Source organism: Mirounga leonina, unplaced genomic scaffold, assembly GCF_011800145.1.
Source record: "Mirounga leonina isolate KUSES-001 unplaced genomic scaffold, KU_Mleo_1.0 Mir_109, whole genome shotgun sequence".
NCBI classification, from domain to species: domain Eukaryota; kingdom Metazoa; phylum Chordata; class Mammalia; order Carnivora; family Phocidae; genus Mirounga; species Mirounga leonina.
Window position 1 is genome coordinate 222,638 of NW_023270244.1, and position 23,089 is coordinate 245,726.

At 35.8% G+C, this 23,089-nt stretch overlaps 1 protein-coding gene across 2 annotated transcripts in view; it reads left to right on the top strand.

Moving 5' to 3' along the window:
• LOC118019882 (ubiquitin-conjugating enzyme E2 D1) overlaps positions 1–13,923 on the top strand; it is a 38,545-nt gene extending 24,622 nt beyond the window's left edge. For both annotated transcript variants that reach the window (XM_035019514.1, XM_035019505.1), the window contains exons 2-7: positions 5,019–5,082; positions 5,393–5,424; positions 8,100–8,177; positions 9,240–9,345; positions 12,220–12,313; positions 13,044–13,923. In XM_035019514.1, the coding sequence (XP_034875405.1) occupies positions 5,019–5,082; positions 5,393–5,424; positions 8,100–8,177; positions 9,240–9,345; positions 12,220–12,313; positions 13,044–13,089 (420 nt within the window). In that variant the 3' untranslated portion in view covers positions 13,090–13,923. The remainder of the gene's footprint in view (positions 1–5,018; positions 5,083–5,392; positions 5,425–8,099; positions 8,178–9,239; positions 9,346–12,219; positions 12,314–13,043) is intronic.
• Positions 13,924–23,089: the final 9,166 nt, after the last annotated feature.

The following is a 23,089-nucleotide window of genomic DNA, read 5'->3' on the forward strand; positions in this document are numbered from 1 at the left end:
CCAGGGGAATATTGAAAAAGAAAACCAAAACTGGGGGCATCAGAATGCATCAGTTCAAGCTATATTACAAAGCTGTGATCATCAAGCAGCATTATATTGGCACAAAAACAGGCACATAGATCAATGGAACACGATAGAGAGCCCAGAAATGGACCCTCAACTCTATGGTCAACTAATCCTCAACAAAGCAGGAAAGAATGTCCAATGGAAAAAAGACAGCCTCTTCAACAACTGGTGTTGGGAAAATTGGACAGCCACATGCAGAAGAATGAAACTGGACCATTCTCTTACACCACACACAAAGATAAACTCAAAATGGATGAAAGACTTAAATGTGAGACAGGAATCCATCAAAATCCTAGAGGAGAACATAGGCAATAACCTCTTTGATGTTGGCCACAGTGACTTCTTTCCTTTTTTTTTTTTTTTTAATTTATTTATTTGCCAGAGAGAGAGAGAGAGCACAAGCAGGGAGAGCAGCAGGCAGAGGAGGCAGAGGGAGAAGCAGGCTCCTTGCTAAGCAAGGAGCCTGATGTGGGACTCGATTCCAGGACCCTAGGTTCATGATCTGAGCTGAAGGCAGATGCTTAGCCAACTGAGCCACCCAGGTATCCCCACAGCAACTTCTTTCAAGACACATCTCCAAAAGCATGGGAAACAAAAGCAAAAATGAACTTTTGGGACTTCATCAGGATAAAAAGCTTCTGCACAGAAAAGCAAACAGTCAATAAAACAAAGAGGCAACCCACGGAATGGGAGAAGATATTTGCAAATGACATTACAGATAAAGGGCTGGTATCCAAGATCTATAAAGAATTCTCAAACTCAACCCCCAAAAAACAAATAATCCAGTCAAGAAATGGGCAGAAGACATAAACAGACACTTCTCCAAAGAAGACATCCAAGTGGTCAACAGACACATGAAAAACTGCTCCACATCACTTGCCATCAGGGAAATACAAATCAAAACCACAATGAGATACCTACCACCTTACACCAGTTAGAATGGCCAAAATTAACAAGACAGGGAACAACAAATATTGGCAAGGATCTGGAGAAAGGGGAACCCTCTTACACTGTTGGTGGGAATGCAAGCTAGTACAGCCACTCTGGAAAACAATATGGAGGTTCCTCAAGATGTTAAAAATAGAGCTACCCAATGACTGAACAATTGCACTACTACATATTTACCCCAAAGATACAGATGTAGTGAAAAGAAGGGGCACCTGCACCCAATGTTCAAAGCAGCAGTGTCCACAATAGCCAAATAGTGGAAGGATCCAAGATGTCCTTCAACGGATGAATGGATAAAGAAGATGTGGTATGTATGTACAATGGAATATTACTCAGCCATCAGAAAGGATGAATACCCACCATTTACATTGGCATTGATGTATTTCGCATGTAGTGAAATAAGTCAAGCAGAGAAGAACATATCATTTGGTTTCACTCATATGTGGAACATAAGGAATAGCACAGAGGACCACAGGGGAAGGGAGGGAAAACTGAATGGAACGAAATCAGAGGGAGACAAACCATGAGAGACTTTGGACTCCGTGAAACAAACTGAGGGTTGCAGAAGGGAGGGGAGTCGGCAATGGGGTAACTGGGTGATCGGTATTAAGCAGGGCATGTGTGGTGATGAACACTGGGTGTTATATGCAATTGATGAATCGTTGAACACTACGTCAAAATCTAATGATGTACTAAATGTTGGCTAAGCGAACATAATGAAATAAAATGCAATTCAAATGAAAAATAAAAGTATACTGGCTTCTGAGTATGCGAAGAATAAAAGAGTGGGATTTTGGGTTGTTTGGTTGTATTTTTGTTGTTATATATTTTTACCCTTTTAGCACATCTCAGAATTCTTCATTTTTCTTTTTTCAAATTTAAGGTCTGTATTTTTGTGGGTGAGGGAGGGTGTATTTTGATCCTTTTGTTTTCTGTTGGTCAGTCTTTCTGCACTCATGTACCATAGTTTCGGTTACATATTTCCAAATATAGCAGGGTTTGAGAAATGGATAGAATATTAGACATTTAGACCCCTAAAGAGTCTAGGATGTGTAAGTCTCTTCACCTAAGCATTGGTGTCATTATGTTTGATGTACTGTCAGCTGCCTCTTTCCCATAATAAGTGAGCTTTAAATAGACAACTTAAGGACCTGACCTTTGCAGTTCAGTTGTGAGATTTTTCTCTTTCTTGTCCTGAGCTCTAACTGCTCCTAACAGAGGAGGTAGAATCAGGGCACAAAAATATAAGAACAAGATAACCTTGACTTTTCTATATTATTTTAAAGGGGATTTGAAAAGCAGTTTAACATTTGAAATTTGAACATGATTCAATGCTATTACAAATAAAGTATAATTTTGGGTTGTCAGTATACACAAATAAATGTGTGTATTTATGAATAGGTATGACTTATTCACATATACAGTATCTCTGTAAAATATATACATGCAAATACCTTCCAGTTTTTTAACTACAGAAACTTATTTTCAGAATAACTAGTTTTCTAGTTAAAATAAGGGCAAAGTAGTCCCATTTACCCACTTACACTAATGTTTAGAAAACTCGACATGATTAATATTTTCGGAAGCAATCTCCTAAAAGCCCAGTTTAGAAAACTATTAAATAAAGCACAGTCATCTCAAATGGGTCTGTGACTTGGGAACTCCTCCCCCAACCATTTAAACTTGTTAAATAATTGCATTCTGCTACTAGAGAATTGGATGGTTATTATCCATTCCATATTAACATTTACTTGAATGCTTACTATATGCCAGAGATTGCTGTACATTTCACATGTATCATTTCTCTTGTTTGTTACAGAAACTATGGATAAAAGTAGTAGTGCCACTTTACATTAAACCAAGGTTTGGAGAGGTAAAAAAAAAAAAGTTTTGCCCAAGATCATGTGGCAAATGAGTAATGGCACCTGAATTTGAAGTTCAAAGTCTGCTTTTTAATTTAACCATTATCACTAAGTCGAGGACTGAAATCTTCCTCTTTATTGTTTAACTGTACCTGGACCAAAGAAGCTGCTAACTCTGTTAGTTAATTCTTATCAGGAAGAAGAGTACAGCACCAGCTGTGAAGATAACAGCAACAAAAACAAATGAAAGGACCAAGATATACTGGAGAAGACTTGGAAGAAGGAGACCAGAGTTTGCACTTGACTCCGTTTTTAGCTTATATATCACTTTCTTAGGAAAGCCTTTCCCTACCACATCCTATTCCTTATTCGTCTGTGTTAGAACACTGAACTCATTGTTGTAATTACCATATTGCAATGATTCGAAGGTGCACATATTTTTCATTTTAACATTTCTAAAATCTGGATGCATCTTATAATTGATATCTTAAAATTAGTTGGTAGCATTTCTCAATTATTGGTACAAAAATAAGGATGTGATTTATGGTTGATGGCATCTTAGATTTGATGAAATACAATATTTACATGTGTTCCCATGAAAAGGTTTATGTCATTCCAACAGTTTTAAATACCAGGTATACACAGTATTTTCCAATTTCTAGTCTAGTCCTCTTTTAAGCTCCAGACTTGCATGTTGAACTAAATTTTCCTTTGATACCCCAGGGATCACCAATTCAATATGTCTACTTTCCGAAAAAACTTGTCTTTTAGCATTCCCCCAATCTCAGTAAATGGAATCTACGTTCGTACATTCATGAAGCTAAAAAGCTACCAGTTTGACTGCCAGGGTGTGAATCCCACTTCCACCCTATACTAGTTATATGAGCACATGGAGATGTGTGTTGCCTTTATTCTTCATCTGTAAAATGGGGAGCATAATAACACCTATCTCTGAGAGATTTTAGGAGATTAAAACAAGGAGTAAATGTTAGCTGCCACTAATCTTCATGATACATATCTGTGACCTCTCTCCTTAACTCTGTACATGTAATTCATCTTCAGATCCTGTGAGAGGTGGGCCCTTCAAAATATTTCTGTCCACTTGTATCTCATTGCTGCTTCTCCACTCCAAGCCCTCATTTTTCTCACCTATAGTAACTAATAGCTTCTACTCTTTCTCATCTCTAATCTATTCAATACAAAGATCAGTCAACCATCTTTTAAATCAGATCATACAGCTTCTTAAAACCCACAATTCTTAATATGGTGTGTATTGTTCTCAGTTGTCTGCCTAGCCTCTGCTTACTTTTTCAGCCTCATCTTAGGCCGCTCTACCTCACAGTGTCACTCATTTCTCCCAAATGAACTCCCACTCATCCTTTACTTTTCGTCTTAGCTGCCACTGCCTCAAAGACATGTTCTGATCTTCCAAACTAAAGTAGGTACTTCAGCCCTAATGTGTGATCTTTTGTATTGAATTTATACCTTTCATATTTGGGGTGAAGATAAGGAAGTTGAGTGATTTCCCCAAGGCTTGCAATGCTAATTATGGTAGAACTAGAATACCAGCCCAGGACTGGCCAACTCTAAACTCTTATTTCCATGGTCCTTCCTTTGCTTCCTTGAGAGCAGAAGATAGCATATGAATCAATGTGCCAGGCTTCCACATGCGGCCTGACTTCTCTCCTCTCTTTCCATTTAACCTTCAGGTAGGTTGTTCTTTCAATATCCATTTCTTTGTGAGCCATCTCTCCTAAATTAGATTGTAAACCTTTGAAGTTGTTCTTCATCTATTTTTATGATATAGTATAACATTTTTATAGTAGTTCTTATATATACCTAGCACTTATATAAATTACCTTGCACACAGTAGATACTGATTAAATATTTTTGTCTTAGGGATATTAGAGAAAAATAATATTTTAATCCATTTAATTTTTTTCAAGGTTTGGAGATATCTCATGAAGGAATTTAGTACCTGCCATACTCGTCTACCAATCAGTAACAGTACATTTTCTGTTTTTATATTTTGAATAGAACTACCTAAAATTATTTTAAAGTAAACAGTTTTTGTCTTCAGAGATTATTATGATTGTTTCACTAGAAAAACAATTAACCTTAAGTATTTTTGCTTTGCTTCAGGAATTAAGTGATCTACAACGCGACCCACCTGCTCATTGTTCAGCTGGACCCGTGGGAGATGACTGTAAGCTTTGCTTTCCTGCTAGGATTTTGCTACCATTAATAATATAGGTTTGGGGGCACCTGGGTGGCTCAGTCGTTAAGTGTCTGCCTTCGGCTCAGGTCATGATCCCAGGGTCCTGGGATCAAGCCCCGCATCTGGCTCCCTGCTCGGCGGGAAGCCTGCTTCTCTCTCTCCCACTCCCCCTGCTTGTGTTCCCTCTCTCACTGTGTCTCTCTGTCAAATAAATAAATAAAATCTTAAAAAAAAAAAAAAATAATAATATAGGTTTGAACATTTGTTAATGACTCCAAAACTCCTTTGTTTGTTTCAGTGTTCCACTGGCAAGCAACTATTATGGGACCTGTAAGTATGATTCATATATGTGAAATTAATTCCCTCAGCCATACTTCATTTTTGCCATTTCACCTTTGATGAGATGTGTGCGGCTAAGGTTGAGTTTCCTTGTACTCTGAATCACTCAGGAAGCAAAATACAATTAAAGGATTTTTGATGATTTTCTGGAGCACTGGTGGCAAATACTTGTTAGGATCACTGTGATGTTTTCCTTTGCCAATTCCTTGATCATTACACATAGTCATGGATCACCCACAATTTGCAACCAGGCTGTAAGTTATACATTTGCTTTATCTGCTTTTAAACACAAAAGTCATTTGTTCAGAACTAAGCATAATTATTCTCACATCAACAATTTTAGTGGAAAAAAACAATTTTAGTAGGTTAGAAATGAGTCTAATTAACTCAGTAATGGAATACCTGCAAGTTAACAAGCACCAGTTTGCAAAAACTGTCTTCTCCGTTCCTGTGTGTGAGAGAGAACTGGTGAGATAATTGCAACAAATCTATATTTGCCAACTCGTGAATTTGTTGTTTTTAGTTTTGTTGTATTGTACTGAACTCAAAATTACCTGCTATTTTATGACTGGCTTTACTTAACACTTACTACCCTTGTTAAGATTATTTCTTTCTATACCTAAGGCAGTTATGACTTGAAACAGACTTTTCTTTCTGTGCACAAAATCTGATTGCATAAGAATGGGCATTGACTACTTTCTGGGTGAGAATATATATACTAGTAACCTGCTTCCATGAACATCATTCTCTCCTCCCTCCCCTGAAAGAATTGTATGTAGTAAGACATAGAGGTTTTAATCATATTGCCTTGTGTTTCACTTTTAAGAACAACAATTACTGAATTTTCAGAGCAGGAGTCCTGGGCAAATGTCTCAAATTACTAAACTGTTATATTAAGTTAGTTTTTTTAAGGGTAAAATGCAATATATTTATTTAAATAACAACTTTAAGAATGTAGTTATTTGTTTTTCATTACTTACTAAGAACCTTCAGAATACTATTACTTAAAGGCCCACCCTTACCATTTGATTTATAACCCTTCACAGATATTTCTTAGGTGAATCACAGTAGCAAATGGTTACAATTATGTTACTCATACCTCCTTTATTTTAGTAATGCAAACATGTCACTCTATAATATCATTTGAATTTACTTATATTTTCTACATTCCTTATGAGTTTTGATGAACTAGAATTAAACTATATATAGTAAGAATAATTATACAGTACAGTCCTCTAATGTATATGCAGAAACTTGAGGAAGTAATGATAGTCTTGCTATTATTACCAAAGTGGTAATATAACATGATAAATTTAATTAAATATTAAGGAGGGGCACCTGGTGGCTCAGTCAGTTAAGTGTCTAACTTTGGCTTAGGTCATGATCTCAGGGTCCTGGGATTGAGCCCTATGTCCGGCTCCCCGCTCAAGTGGGGAGTCTGCTTGTCCCTCTGCCCCTCCCCCTGTTCATGCTCTCTTTCTCAAATACATAAATAAATAAATTATATATATATACATATATATAGGAATATATATGTGTGTATATATATAAAGGAATGAAAATAGAATTTTAGGTATTTTGCTACCTTTTTTCTTTATCATTTTTTCTTGCTTGTAACATTAAATATATTTTCTAACTGCCGTAAAGAAACATGGCCAAATTTCAGGGCGCCTGGGTGGTTCAGTCATTAAGCAACTGCTTTCAGCTCAGGTCATGATCCCAGTATGCTAGGATTGAGCCCCGCATGGGGCTCCCTTCTCAGCGGGAAGCCTGCTTCTCCCTCTCCCACTCTCCCTGCATGTGTTCCCTTTCTCACTGTGTCTCTGTCAGATAAATAAAATCTTAAAAAAAAAATTAGAAACCTGGCCAAATTTAAATTCCTTTTGTAAAGTTTGTTCCTAATTTGGTTCAATGAATATTGAATTTATCTAGTTTTATTTTGAACTTTTTTGCATTTTCCACATTATATTATAAACTGTTTTTAAGTGAAGATTGGAGGTCTGAATTGTGTGTCACATAGCCTTTCCTTTTTATAACTTGGTCTTTTTAGTTCATCTCTATTCTTGCCCCATAAGGACCATCAGGGCGCCTGGGTGGCTCAGTCGGTTAAGCGTGGGACTCCTGATTTCAGCTCAGGTCCTGATCTCAGGGTCATAGGATCAAGCCCCATGTCAGTTTCCCCGCTCAGTGGGGAGTCTGCTCAGGATTCTCTTTCCCCCTCTGCCCTTACCCCTGCTTGTACTCTCTCTTAAAATAAATAAATCTTAAAAAAAAAAAAAGACCATCAGATCTTAAGTTTTATAAATAAGGTAAATAGATACTAGCCCGAACCCTTTTTCCCATACTGATTACTGCTGCAGAAAATTCTTCTTTTCTCAAAGCAATCTTGTGTGTATACCAGTCTATAAAACTCTAGACTCATAAAAAGATCTGTTTGTGTAAGTCATACCACTGTGTGTGTCCTATTTTTGTGTTTAACTTTGATGTCGTCATGATTGTTGGAGACTCTTCCTTCATACCTGCAAAGGGAAACCTGTTTTCAAGGTAAATGATTTGAACTTAGGACAGAATGATGGCATTTTTTTTTTTTTCAAATCTATTTGGGGGAAAATCATCTTAGGTTATTAAATACAGTAATCACTGATGTAAAATATTTGTAATTTCAGCCTGATAGCGCCTATCAAGGTGGAGTCTTCTTTCTCACTGTACATTTTCCGACAGACTATCCTTTTAAGCCACCAAAGGTATTTTCATTTTTATGATTGATGTGACTCTTCGTCAGGGATTTTACTCTCTACCCCAAGATATGTACATGACATCAAAGACTGTGGGTAGATTAGCATCTTCAAACTATTCTGTAAAATCACTGAATTTAAAATATGCTTTCTTACTCAAATATTGGACTGTATCTGTAACACAAAAGGCAGTATCTGTTATACTATATATTAGCTTCCTTACCTTTTTCCCCTCTCCTCATTAGATATATGTAGTTTGGGAAATTTTTTATGGTCAAGAATCAGACTTTTCTATTCAGGGGATTGATTATCTTTGAAAGTTGACCCTATTTCTCAGTTCTTAAGTTGTTATTCAACAAAAATTTATTGAGCACCTCCAGTGTTCTGTTACATTGGGGAATACAAAAATAAATATGACCTAGTCCCTTTATTAAGTGTGGTAGGAAAAATAAAAATGTGTTCTTATACATTGAATTTAGACTGGATCTGAAGAGGAAATAAATGATGGTGACATCAATGAGGGAAAAGTTTATTAACAAATTCTGCTACTCAGAATAATTATTTTAGATTTTTAAAAACACCTGATTAACATATATATGAAACAATATAACAACAACTCTTGTGGAAGATTAGAATTCTTGGCAGATTCCTTAGGATAGGTAACAGGCTGAGGCACCTCAACTTTCCTCTGGAACAGGGTTGGCACCCTGTTTTTAGATCCAGTGTCACTTGCAGGTATCAATGATAATAAAATTAAGAAAAGGATTATTTTGAGGGATCATGAAAGCCATAATTAATTCGGGTACTACTCAGCCAGTCATACCAGCAATTACAGATTTATTAATTCTAAAATACTTCTCAGCTCCTACTGAGGGGCAAGGGGAAACTGACTTTATTTGCTTTCACACTCCCAGTAGCTAAAAGTATGTGTGCACAAAGTAGATGCTCAATTTGTTGTTGAATGCATTTCTCTTCTAAGGTCATATAAAATTGAGGACATTTTACTCTAGAGCAAATTGGTTCTGTTTTGTTCATAGTTCATGGGTTGTCATATTTTCGTTTTGTTTTTAGATTGCTTTCACAACAAAAATTTACCATCCAAACATAAACAGTAATGGAAGTATTTGTCTTGATATCCTGAGGTCACAATGGTCACCAGCTCTGACTGTATCAAAAGGTAATTTCATTTATCAGATTTATAACTGTTGATAACAGTGAGACAAGAAAAATATAGCAGAAGTATCTAGGGACCAAAGTTTAAAAAAAAAAACCATTCTACTGTGTTTTCTCCTGCTTTGATTTTGCTTGCTTTCATAGCTCTTCTGTTGCTCTTTTGCTTTTATCAGTTAGCTTGGCGCAGTTCACGGGCAAATCTTAATGATAAAATGAGACAAACTTTAAATACGTTAGAGCTAGAAATTTGGATGAGCCTGTTGACATTTTACCCCTTTAGTTTGGGCTTTAAAAGAGAAACAGAGTAAAAATAAGATTTTAGGACCAGTTGTCACATTTATTAAATGGGATTGTTGATGTAATGAGTAAAGCTTTACATCTCTTACTTCATCTAAGAAGAAATGCCAGATTAGGCTGATAAATGATTTAAAATGAAAGACACATTTCACACTTCGGAATTATACAGTACATTTAGCATGTTAGTCTAAACTTTGAATAACCGATAGCATTATTATGACTGATAACATAATCCATGTGGATTCTCAGCTTTAACAGTTACATACCTTTTTCTTGCTAAATTATCAGATGTGACAGACCTTCTGAAGCCTTTTTGTTACTAGCCAATACTATTTGCTGTGCCAGCCCTCTTAATTCATGTCGTGTTTCTCTAGCAGAAGAGAACCTGACCATTGGAAAATACTGTTTGAGTTCGAAGCTTCTGCCCCTGAAGTAATTTGGTGGTTTGCCCTTTTTATAAAATTTAAGAAAATTATTTCTCTTGAAGGATTCAGGGGATGAATGAATCTATGCTCATTAAAAAAAATCTTTTTAATAAATGCTACCTGAATGTTTAACTTATTTTTAAAAGTGATTAGATTTATAGGAAGCAGGGTCCACAGTGATAATTATTTCAAATATTAGATAAGTAGTAGCCCTTCCTGTCAGCTAGTTATTATGAATGGCAGTTTTCTGACCTAAAATGTTTGTATAAAACGTTCATGTCGATTCTAGTGTCTTTTAAAAAATCACGTAGTGTTACTGTTATGCACTAGATGCAAGAAAGTTTTTGTGTCACAAGGTTATTCAAATTAATATACTCTTTCCTGGAATGGTACCACAAAATGAAAGAAATGGCAGACTACCAGATGTTGAGCACTAATTTTCTAACATTGGTAGCTTTTTATAAATATTAGTATTCTTGTCTTCCGGAAACTGCCCTTGAAGAATTTCATGTAGCCTCAGTGTCCTCATATGTGAAATGGGGATTATAAGAGTATTACCACATAAGGTCACTATGCATCTGGCACATAGAAGGCACTCAAACGAATGTTAACTCATTATTACCTTTCTCTTTATCTTAAAACATCTGATTTGTGTACATGATAGTGAAATCAGAGCACATGGCTCTTGGCAGCAGGAGTGGGAAATGAGGAACTTCCCTCTTGCTTATTTTATAAGGTAGCTTATACTTTGCTTATTTGTACATTTTTCACTTTTTTATATTTCAAAAGTCTTATTTTGCTTTTTATCATGAGTTTAGTCTAGAAACTCTGGAGATGTGAGCCCAGATAATCTGCCCTATTGGTTTAATATAAAAGGCTTATAATTTCAGTAGGCAGATGGAAAATAAGGAAGATGAATAAAATACTAATTTTTCTCATTAGCCCTTAGCAACCCCCTTTCTGTGTCATTTAAGAAATTAACCGTGCTTTATAAATTCACTTGTGGATTTGTAAGAGTAGGAAAAGATAAAGGAACATAGTAGAGGAAAATGAAGATGAAATGTTCTTCCAAAGATTCCTCATACCTCCTCAGAAGTGGTGGCATGCTTTTGTCTGTCATAACAGACAAATCAGGAACCAGAGTCCTTGTTCCTTACTTTTTGATACTTAGATTGTTTTTAAAGCTGTAGCTATTTGAATTAGTATTTTGATGTGGCAAGAAAGAACTACTTTTCAATTTTCACTTATATTTTAAAACATACAGGTTATGTATTGATAACTGTTCACATTATTTTTAAGTGAGTGTGATACAAATAATGGACATGGAATAAAAGATTCTTTGAAAAAAATCTGACAAATCGTTCTTCTTTGTAGGCAAACTGTAGCACTAAAGCCAAAGTAAAAAATGTGCATAAACAGGAGTCCAAAATGGTTTGGACTGTTAACTGCAATTTGTTTGCTTTATTTTGAATTGATTAGAACATAGATTTTCTGCATTAAAATAAAATAAAAAATGGACAGTTCCCTCATTAAAGTACAAAAGTATCTTTAAGAAATATCTAGGGACGCCTGGGTGGCTCAGTCAGTTAGGCGTCTGTCTTTGGCTCAAGTTATGATCCCAGGGTCCTGAGATCGAGTCCCCGTCATTGGGCTCCTTGCTCAGCAGGGAGCCTGCCGCTCCCCCTGCTTGTGCACTCTCTCTCTCTGATAAATAAATGAAATCTTAAAAAAAAAAAAAAAGAAATATCTAAAGTTAGGATGCTGTTCTAAAAATATTTTGATTAGGTACCATATTTGGTATATGTGTGTGTTACCTAAAATTATTTTTATAGAGAAATCTTCAGATTAAATGTTGTTAATAGTTACTTTATAAATGCACATTTTTTAAATAAGTAGAAATTCAAATTAAATGTACAACTTCAAAAATTATAGTAATTTTGTGTTCTACACATTGTATGCTAATTTTATAATTTTTAATTTAAAAATTAGAAGTATTTGCTCCTAAGCAGTTAGTCTAAAAAGTAATTTAACATGCTCATTTTATTTTGTTTTCTTTATAAGTTCATTGTCTATATTCAGTAAAATCATTTTCATATATGTAATTGTTATAAAGCAGAAAGATCATTATCTGATGTGATGTTCTCTTTTCAATCTAGTTTTATTGTCCATATGTTCTCTACTTTGTGATCCTAATCCAGATGACCCCTTAGTACCAGATATTGCACAAATCTATAAATCAGACAAAGAAAAGTAAGTGTTTACTTATATTAGTTTCTGTGTGGGTGTTCTGCCAAAACATACGTATTATCAAAATATTTAAGTACATTTAATTGTGTTTATTATACTTATACTAAGTTTGCTTATCTTTCCACTGGAAGAAATCTTTCTTTTTAAACTTTATTAGTCTTTTTTACAAAAGATATTATTCCTTCCCACATAGTGTTTAGTCCTTTACTATTTAATAGTACATGTTCTGCATTTGCATAATGTTTTTTGATAGGAAAGAACTAGATATATAGTTCTAAGTAGTAAATTTAAAATAAAAGAATTTGATAATTGGAAGCCTTGAATATTGTATTCCTTATCTTCTCCCAGGAAGAGAACTTTTCCCTAACCCCCTCCAAACTGACCTAATTTTCAAGCTGCTTCATCTTGCTGGTACCATTGATTTATTTGTAGGTTACAGATAACGCCCATTCAGGGCACTTTTATAGATTTCTGTTAGAAATTGATTTCCTATTTTGTTGTTTGTAATTTAGGCATGTTTTTATATTGGTTATAGAGAAATCCATCAGTTAAAACATCACTTGTTTTCTGTTTTATTTAATATATGAGCCTAAGTCACATTGACCCAATAATTGGCATATGAGTGATTATTGCAGTTAAGTATAAAAAGGTAGAGTATACAGTTTTATATAAATAGGTCTTCTAAAAGATTAAATTTGTATGTTTTTACTATATCCCTTTTGTATGCCTACAGATACAACAGACATGCAAGAGAATGGACTCAGAAATATGCAATGTAAAATAAAAAAATATTTCATATATACCAGAGTACTGTAAAATCTAGGTTTTTTTCAACATTAGCAGTAAATTGAGCACTGTTTACTGTTTCATTGTACCATGAAATCCTTTGATTTTTACCCATTTTACATGTATTTCTGAAGCAAGACAAAACAAACTTCCAAAAATACCCTTAAGACTGTGATGAGAGCATTTGTCATTTTGTATGCATTGAGAAAGACATTTATTATGGTTTTTAAGATACTTGGACATCTGTATCTTCAGCTTACAAGATCTGCAATGCATCTGAAAAGTAACCAAATTATTTTTTGCTGAAACTAGATGTTTTTACATGAGAAATACTGTATGTGTTGTCTAAGATGTCACCATTTTTATAAATCTGTATTCAGATTTCATTCTTTGTTAGCTCACTTTATAATTTGTATTTTTTTACTGTATAGACTAAATATATTCTATTTACATGTATGTCAACTCATTACCTTTTTCCTGTGAACAGTATTGAAAAAATGCAACAGCTGGTAATTAAGTGAATTAACTGTCTCCCTTGTCTTAGGGTATTCGGTAGATTGATTGCAGATTTCTTAAACCTGAAAGGATCTTTACACTGTAATTCTCAGTATCCTGATTATGGAGAAACACTTGTTTTGATTTTGTTATACTTGACTTAACTTTATTGCAATGTGAATTAATTGCACTGCTAAGTAGGAAGATGTGTAACTTTTATTTGTTGCTATTCACATTTGAGTTTTTTTTCTGTATAGGCAATATTATATTGACACCTTTTACAGATATTAATGTAGCTTTTTCCATATAAATAAAATGCTTTTTCTACTATTTGTCTTGATTACTTAAAGAAATAAATTATTATAAGTAAGGATCAAAACTATAAAATTTCGCATGAAAATTAATTCCAAATTGTGAGAATGAGTTGTATTTGGCATTCACTGCCATTAATTATATAAATTTTATTGCTTTAGGTTTGTATCTGTTTACTGTATTATCAGTCTAGAGGATGATACACATTGGATGGACCCTTGTTATAGAAGAGAATTTAGAGTAAGTTGAGGTTTGTCTTGGATCACATTTTAAGTGGATCATTTACTAAAGTACTGTGATGAGTATAAGGCAGTGTCACCCACACTGAAGAAAGTATTGACCTGAAAAATAGTTTAACTATTAAAATGCCCCTCTAGGTGGAATGGACATTGTATTTCTTAACATTTTAAAATCTAGAATTTTCAAAATAGTAGTTTAGTGCCATCACAGTTTGAAAGAGGACATCCATTTTTTTACTACAGATGTTATAAAGAAAATTCGAAAATGATGCTTTCCTCTGTTTTTATAAATTTCCAGTTAAAACTGATTTAAATAAGCAGGTTATCTTTGCAGATTTTAAAGAAAGCTAGAAAGTTCTAACTTGGAAAAAAAAATACATTTCTAATTATTTAGCATGCTTACCAAACTTGAGTGAGTGTCATTTTTAAGAAGAGTTGTAGCTCTTTGGATTATTGCAGTAGCTGTATATAAGTGTGCAAGAATCTGTGATGGATGTAGTCGTTAGTAAAGCATTTAAATCACTTCAGTATTTTACCATGGATCATTACCATTAAAGCACAAAATAACCCGTTGTTAGAAAATGTGTTTTTATAAGTGAATGTAAAAATAAATAAATGAATTGTGAAATGGATGTTTAAGAAAATATAGGTTTAAAAAGTAACTATATTAAGTAACGTCTTGAAACAAACATATCATGAAAAACACTGCTTTACTAGGTATATGATTATAAGCTACTTTCACCCAGAATTTACACTCAACTTCATTAAAGTATTTAGTCTATTTTGATAGTAAAGGATTTTGTTTCTTGAATATCTTTCACTTTTTTTAAAACTTTGATTTGTGTGGCATTTATTTTTGGAAGTGTCCTTTTTTTTTTTCTTTATTAAAGGTTTTGAAATTCGCCTAATTCTTGTTTGCCTTTGCTTACATCTCAGTTGTACAACCAGACTCCAGAGGAGTGAGCGCAGTTTCTCATAATTAAATAAAAACCTTAAGAGCTCAACAGTGGCATAATGATTAACCAAGTCACCATTTTAGTTATGTCGTGTTTTGCTAAATTCTGACAAGGATATATCAGTTACCTTGTACAACTGTAAGTCCGAAGTCAGGGGCCTTCCTCCATAAGTAACCATTAATTTAGGGACCCCTGGAATGAGGAAAATGGGTAGTCTTTTGGAGATTTAGGATCATACCTCTTGAAGTCCTGGATGTTTCAAGACCGTTACAAACCATATTCAAGTTGAATTCTGGACACTAGTAACTGTCACATACAGTTAAGTCAGAGATACAAGTTGTAAAGGCAACCTCACCCTCATCTCCCATATTTGCATATGATTCTTGAAGTACAGGCTTTACACCTGCCTATGTAAACCATATATAATTATTCATTTTTGCTTTAAGTCATCCCCCTTGCCCCCTTGTCCTTAAACTGTTTAGGGAAAATTTAAAATTTATTTTGTAGATCAACTACTTATCAATTGCAAAGGATCATAAGGTATCAAATGAGAAACACAAACACAGAGCACAAGGGCAACCTTAAGAGTTAATATTCAAGAGTAACTTTTAAAAAAACTTGATAAAAATACCACATGTAGTTTTTCATTTCTTTTATCACTTTATTTCAGTGATCAGTTTATCTCTGTACACGATTCAGCCATTGATGTTTTGCAGGATCCTGCTCTCACAGTTCTGTATTTTTAAGATGGAAAAATTGGGGAAATTAATTTTCCTCTCAGATTAAAAGAGATTCTTGGTTGTGAAACTATTAATATCATGTTTATTTGTTGGTAGTCAATTTGAATTGGACTCAAAGTCCAGTTCAGTCAATGATGTTCTGAGTTCTGCTGTAGAATCATTAGTCCTGTTACTAGGACCAGCCATGGAAAATGTGATCAATGCTTTAGCCATGGCCATATAAATAGAGCTTCAGTATATTCAAATTGTTGGATTTGGTCTGTTATACAAGAGTATTGCTTTTTAGTTTAAATCTTTTTTTTTTTTTAAAGATTTTATTTATTTGACAGAGAGAGACACAGCGAGAGAGAGAACACAAGCAGGGGGAGTGGGAGACGGAGAAGCAGGCTTCCCACGGATCAGGGAGCCCGATGCAGGGCTCGATCCCAGGACCCTGGGATCATGACCTGAGCCGAAGGCAGACGCTTAATGACTGAGCCACCCGGGCACCCCTTTAGTTTAAATCTTTTAAGTGATTATCAGTGTAATAAAATAATAACAAACCTGATAGAAGTTCAGTTTTATCACTCATCAACTGTGTACTAGGACTTTCAAAAATTTTTTCCTTAAAACGGGTTTAAATACAATTCATTAGCCCTAAAGTGTAATGCACGTCATTTGTGAAAGTTCTCATTTCTTTAATAGTGCTTCTCTTACTGTTCTAATAGTTGTACAGATAAGAGAAGATTCATCTAATTAACATTTCAGACACCAGTTTTCAGTCTTATTTTTTGACCCAGGGTTTTCTGGGTGCTGTATAGCAGTTAGCAAACTAGGCTGTGGTAAAGCATTTGTGGTTATAATTCTTGCTGGTTGTTTGATATAATTACAGTATTTTATTTTCTGTATACTGAGAAATTTATATACTGAATAGAAGGAGTGTCTTATTCACTATTTGGCTTTTTATCATTTTATTTGATGTGTAAAACATCTTCCTGTATTAGCAAGCAATGCCTATCGCAGTGCTATGCTAATCACCTTATTAAATAGCCTGTGGTATCATTTAGTGTCTAGATTTGTTCAGGAATCAAGTAAATGATTCAACAGTTTTTACTGAAAATAGGTTTATTTTCCTTTTTCTGAAAAAGTATCAAGTGTAGTATCTGTTCTTATCAGTTTAATTTCACTTGTAAAACTTGCTATGTATGGATAATTAGTCATTTCTACTTTTTTTTTTTCCTGTACTGGGTGATGTTGGCAAACTCTTCTTAAACAGTTGATATGCTTTCACCAGGAGTTTTTTCAGTAATAGTGATAATTAAAAATTTGCAGACAGCTGATGTTTTTGGTTGTAGAAATAATCTGTAATGTAAAAGTATGTTCATGACAATAGCATTATATCACTTATTTGTATTATAATACATTTAAACTGCTGCTGCCATTGTCCTGTTATATATAAGAAGGTGGTTTTAAATTGTAAATGATTTGAACTAATAGAAAGAGGGAATATTCACCTAAAAATATTAGCATTTGGAGGCATTTTTGTATAATAAGATACATTTCTTTAAAAGCTTATTTTAGCACTCTATTAGGTTCTACTGTAGAGGAAGGGATGTGCCTTTCTTAGCTCAGGAGGAAGCTGCTTTTATTATGCTGGCAAATGTATAAGATCTGAGCTACGCTTTCCCCATATAATTTGTTTGTGTGAAGATCTCTTTAGTTCAAATGATCACTATGGGTTGTGTATGAAATACAGTATTGTAAACTCTTAAGATACATATTGTGGGGACCAGTTGTGACACCGCTTGTGTTGGCACTTCTGACCCACTCATTTTTTTAAGATTTTATTTTAGAAAGAACGTGAATGGGGGGAGGGGCAGAGGGACAGGGAGAGAACCTCAAGCAGACTTTGTGCTGAGCATGGAGCCCAATGCGGGGTTCCATCCCATGACCCTGAGATCATGACCTGAGCCAAAAACAAGAGTCAGACATTCAACCCACTGAGCCACCCAGGTGCCCCCCCAATCCACTCATTTTAACAGCCTACAACCACCCATACATTCAGTGTGTGAAGACGATTCATAAGACTAAGCATTTGGTCATACTCATAGCTAAGATTTATTATAGTGACACAGCAAAGATACACAGCTGGATCAGAAAGGAAAAGACTAGAGGAATTAGTCTAGAGTCTAGAGGAACCCATGTTCAGGCTTCCTATGCTGTTCTTGAAGGAGCTACACAGAGTGTACTCCAACAGTGAAATGCATTAACATGGGCACAGTATTTCTGCCCAGGGAAGCCTGTTTAAAAAGCCCAGGGTTTTTATTGGGTGCTAAATCATGTAGGCACCCTTTGCCCACCAAAATTCCAATTTCCCAGAAGAAGAGCAGGTGTTTACCGTAAATCACGTGGTTTTTAAAGCAGTCTGGTCAGGCTAGCACAACCAGTACAATCTTATCAAATAAAGAAAATTTCAAAAGCTAAGTTTCTAGATGCCAGCTGAGGGCCAACCTTGTAAACAAGCCCTTCTAAAGATTAGACCTACACCATTTGTTGAGAAGACTATTCTTTCCCTTGGAATGGTCATGGTATCCTTGAAAATCAGCTGAACATAGAGGCTTATTGCTGGACTCATTGACCTACATGCCTATGTTAATTCCATAATATATTGATCCCTGTAGCTTTGTTGTAACTTCTGAAATCAGGAAGTATGGGTCTTCCAGATTCATTATTTTGTGATAGTGTTTTGACTCTCCATGTCCCTTGTGATTCCATATGCATCTTAGGATCAGCTTTTCCATTTTTTCTGCTGAAATTTTAATTGGGATTGTATTGAACCCATAGAGCAATTTTGGTAAAGACATCTTTTGTTCTGGTTATCTATTGCTGAACGACAAATCACCCCAAACTAAATAGTGTAAAAGAAAAACCTTTTTTTATTACGCTCCTAGATTCTGTTGGATACAGAATTGGGATGGGGCACAGTAGGGATGTTTATCTATTCCATGATACTTAGAGGCTTCAGCTGGGAGTGAGGGGTCTGGGAGCTTAAATCATTAGCAGGCTTCTTCACTCAGATGTGCCACTTATTAAAAGTCTATGTGACTTGAGCTTCTCGCAACATGGTAGCTCAGTTCTAAGAGGGAGCATCTGGGGGCAAGTGTTCTAAGAGAAAAGGAGAAAGCTCCATGACCTTTTATGATTTCACCTTAAGTTACATAGTGTCACTTTGGTAGTTTACTGGTTGAAGCAGTCATAAGCCCTTTCAAAGGGAAGAGGACATAGACTCCCACCTTTCCATGAGAAAATTTGGGGTCACCACCAAATTCATCTTACGAATTCATTCATGAATTCCTCCATTTCATGTATATATATATATATGTATATGTATACATGAATTCCTCCATTTCATATATATATATATATATACACACACATGAATCAGAAAGGAATATATATATATATTCAGTATATTCAGTATGTATATATATATAGTCAGTAGGTATATACTGATTGTTTTGTAGTGTTCTGTGTAGAGGTCTTGCATATTTTTCATTGTTTTATTCCTAGGTATCTAATTTTTAAAATGTATTAGAAAGTTTTTTTCATCTCATTTTCTGTTCTTACTGTGTAGAAATCAATTTATAATATTTGCTTTGTATCCTGCAGCCTTACTAAATTGACTTTTTAATGGTTTGTAGAATTTTAAGGTTTTCTACAATTATAATTATGTAACCTGTGAATAATGATAACTTCCTCATTTCCAATATATATCCCTATTATTTCCTTTTCTTTCCTTGTTGCATTAGCTATGACCTCCAGTATTATGTTGAATAAAAAATAGTGATAGCAAGTGTCCTTTCTTGTTTCTGAAGGAATGCTTTCATTTTTCAATATTAAGTATGGTGTTTATTACTAAGTTCCCTTCTATTCCTAATTGATTGAGCATTTTTATCACTGTTGAGTTACATGTTAAATTTCATTGAATACTTTTTCTACATCAATCAAGATTATTATTGTGTTTTAATCCTTTTTTTTCTATTAATGTAGCATGAATTATATTAACTGATATTCAGATGTTAAATTATCTCTACATTTCTGGACTGAACCCCCTTTGAGATGCACTATCCTCTTTCACAATCACTAACTTCTCAGGGAGAGCTAAGATGGTGGCATAGGAGAAGGATGCTAGGCTTGACTCATCCTCAAACACAACTAGATAACTATCAAATCATTCTGAATACCCAAGAAATTGACCTGAGGACTGACAGAACAAACTGCACAACTAGAGGAAAAGAAGAGGCCACATGGAGGAAGGTAGGAAGTGCAGAGATGTGGTTTGGAGTAGAAATGGATCGAAGGGTTCTGCAGAGGGGAGGGAGCCCTGGTCAAGGAGAAAGGTGAGAGAGAGTGGAGTGCACAGGGATATGCACACAGAGAACACTTCTCCAAAGCCATTGGCTGGGGGAAAGACAGGGGCTGATTTTTGTGAGTTTTTGCAACCAGCTGGGCTCAAAGACTGAAGTTTCAGATGTCAGCAGGCGTGGCTGAGATAGAGCCCTGAGGGCGCTACCCTGTTTCTGAAGAGAAGGCATGCAAGCAACTCCAGGGCAGATGGCATGATCTGAGGCTTGCCTAAGGTGCACAGGGAATATTCACTCTTTTTGGAGTGCATCTATGAGGTGGCGTTCACAGAAATGTTTCTTCTGGGACAAAAGAGCCAGCAGGCACCATATCCCTCTCCTGCCCCTCAGCATAGGTGCAGAGACACCTGCTGAGGGTTGCTAACCCAGACACTGGCTGTTCAGCCTGCTTTGCTCCAAATACCATGACCCTGCACTCTGGTGCCACTGCCCTCAATTGGTCAAACCTGCATCAGTCCCAGTGCAGCGAGACCCTCCCCCAGAAGACTAGCACAGATTCCCCTGCCACACCAGGTGCCTAAAGCCTGGAGTTTTCAAAGCAGGCTTGGCTGGAATAGAGCCCAAAGTGCACTGTGCTAATCTAGGCAGACAAGCAACCAATAGACAACGTGAAAACAGTGATTGAGAAATACTTGGGACACACAAGGGGAAATTATTCGCTCTTCCCTGAGACCAGCAAGCACAAGGTCCCTCCTCTGAGACAAAGGAGCTGGCTGCTGCCATTTCCCTCCCCTGCTCCTCAGCATAAACCAACTTCAGTAAACAGCATAGCACCAACACTGGTTGCCTAACCTTATACCAAGTCCCATCCCCCTCTGCTCTCCTGACACTGCTTTTCTCAGGCAAGTGTGTCTAAGGAGCAGTGCACTGGACCTCTTCTCCAAAAGACTAGCACAAACCCTTGCACGAACCTCATCTACAAACCATAGAGTTCTGCGAGGTTTCAGTTCTAGTGGAAGTAGCATCAGGTCTCATTTAATAAGCAGACCAGAGCACACCCAGTTAAAACTTACCACACTCTAGCCAAGAACCAAAAACTGCCCACCCCAGGCAAGGAGAACCTCTGCAGATGACTGACCTGATGGGTAGAGCAGCCAAAACACAACTGAGCGCACACAGCACATACCAGAGACACTCCCTGATGCACCAAGCTCTGGTTACTCTATGACCTTTTCTTCATAAAGCCATTACATTCAGGAAAAGGAAACATAACAAGCTTTTCTAACAGACAGAAGAAGACAGAGATCTATACAAAATGCTGAAATGGAGGAATTCATCCCAAAAGAAAGAACAAGAAAAGGTCTCGGCCAGAGATCTAATCAAAACAGATATAAGTAATATGCCTGATGGAAAATTTAAAGCAACAATCATAAGGATACTTGCTGGGCTTGAGAAAAGCATGGAAGACATCAGAGATAAAAGAGTTAAAAACAACTAAGCAGAAATAAAAAATGCAATAACTGAGATTTGAAATAGACTGGATGTAATGACCACAAGCATGGAAGAAGCAGAGAGGAATGAATAAGTGATATAGAAGATAGAATTATGGGAAATAATGAAGCTGAACAAAAGAGAGAAAGAAGAATGATGGATCATGAGAATAGACAAAGGGAACTCTGACTCCATCAAATGTAATAACATCAGTATCATAGGAGTCCTAGAAGAAAAAAAGAAAAGAAAAGGAGGCAGAAGGTTTATTGGAGGAAATAATAGCGGAAAACATCACTAAACTGGGGAAGGAAACAGACATCCAAATCCAGGAGGCATAGAGAACTCCCAACAAAATCAACAAAAGCAGGCTGACACCAAGACATATTGTACTTAAATTTGCAAAATATAGTGATAAAGAAAAAATCCTAAAAGCAGCAAAACAAAAGAAGTCCCTAACTTGCAAGGGAAGACCATAAGGCTAGTTGCAGATTTATTCACAGAAACTAGGCAAGCCAGGGGCACCTGTGTGGCTCAGTCGTTAAGCATCTGCCTTCAGCTCAGGTCATGATCCCAGGATCCTAGGATCAAGCCCCGCGTCAGGCTCCCCACTCAGCAGGAAGCCTGCTTCTTCCTCTCCTACTCCCCCTGCTTCTCCCTCTCCTACTCCCTCTCTTGCTGTCTCTCTGTCAAATAAAATAAATAAAATCTTAAAAAAAAAAAAAAGAAGAAACTAGGCAAGCCAAAAGGGAGTGGCATTATAGATAGATGATGGTTGATAGATAGATAGAATATTTATATATATATATATTATTTATATAATAGATAGATAGATAGATAAAATCACAGGGTAATTTTATCAAACATATAAAGAAGAATTAATACCTATTCTTCTCAAACTATTCCAAAAAATAGAAATTGAAAGAAAACTTCCAAACTCTTTCTATGAGGCCAGCATTACCCTGATTCCAAAATGAGACAAAGACTCCACTAAAAAAAGAACTACAGTCCAATATCCCTGAGGAACATGGATGCAGAAATTCTCAACAAAATACTAGCAAATCAAATCCAATAGTACATTAAAATATATATAGATATATTCAATGTGTTGAATGGGGGGAAATCTGCAGCCAAGAATACTCTATCCAGCAAGGCTATCATGCAGAATACAAACAAAGATAAAGAGTTTCCCAGACATGGGGTGCCTGGGTGACTCAGTTAAGTGTCTGCCTTCAGCTCAGGTCATGACCCCAGAGTCCTGGGACTGAGCCCTGTCAGGCTCCCTGCTCAGTGAGGACCTGCTTCTCCCTCTCCCTCTGTCCCTGCCCCCAGCTCATGCTCTCTCTCTCACTCTCTCTCAATTAAATAAATAAAATCTTTAAAAAAAGGACAAAAACTAAAGGCATTCATGACCAATAAA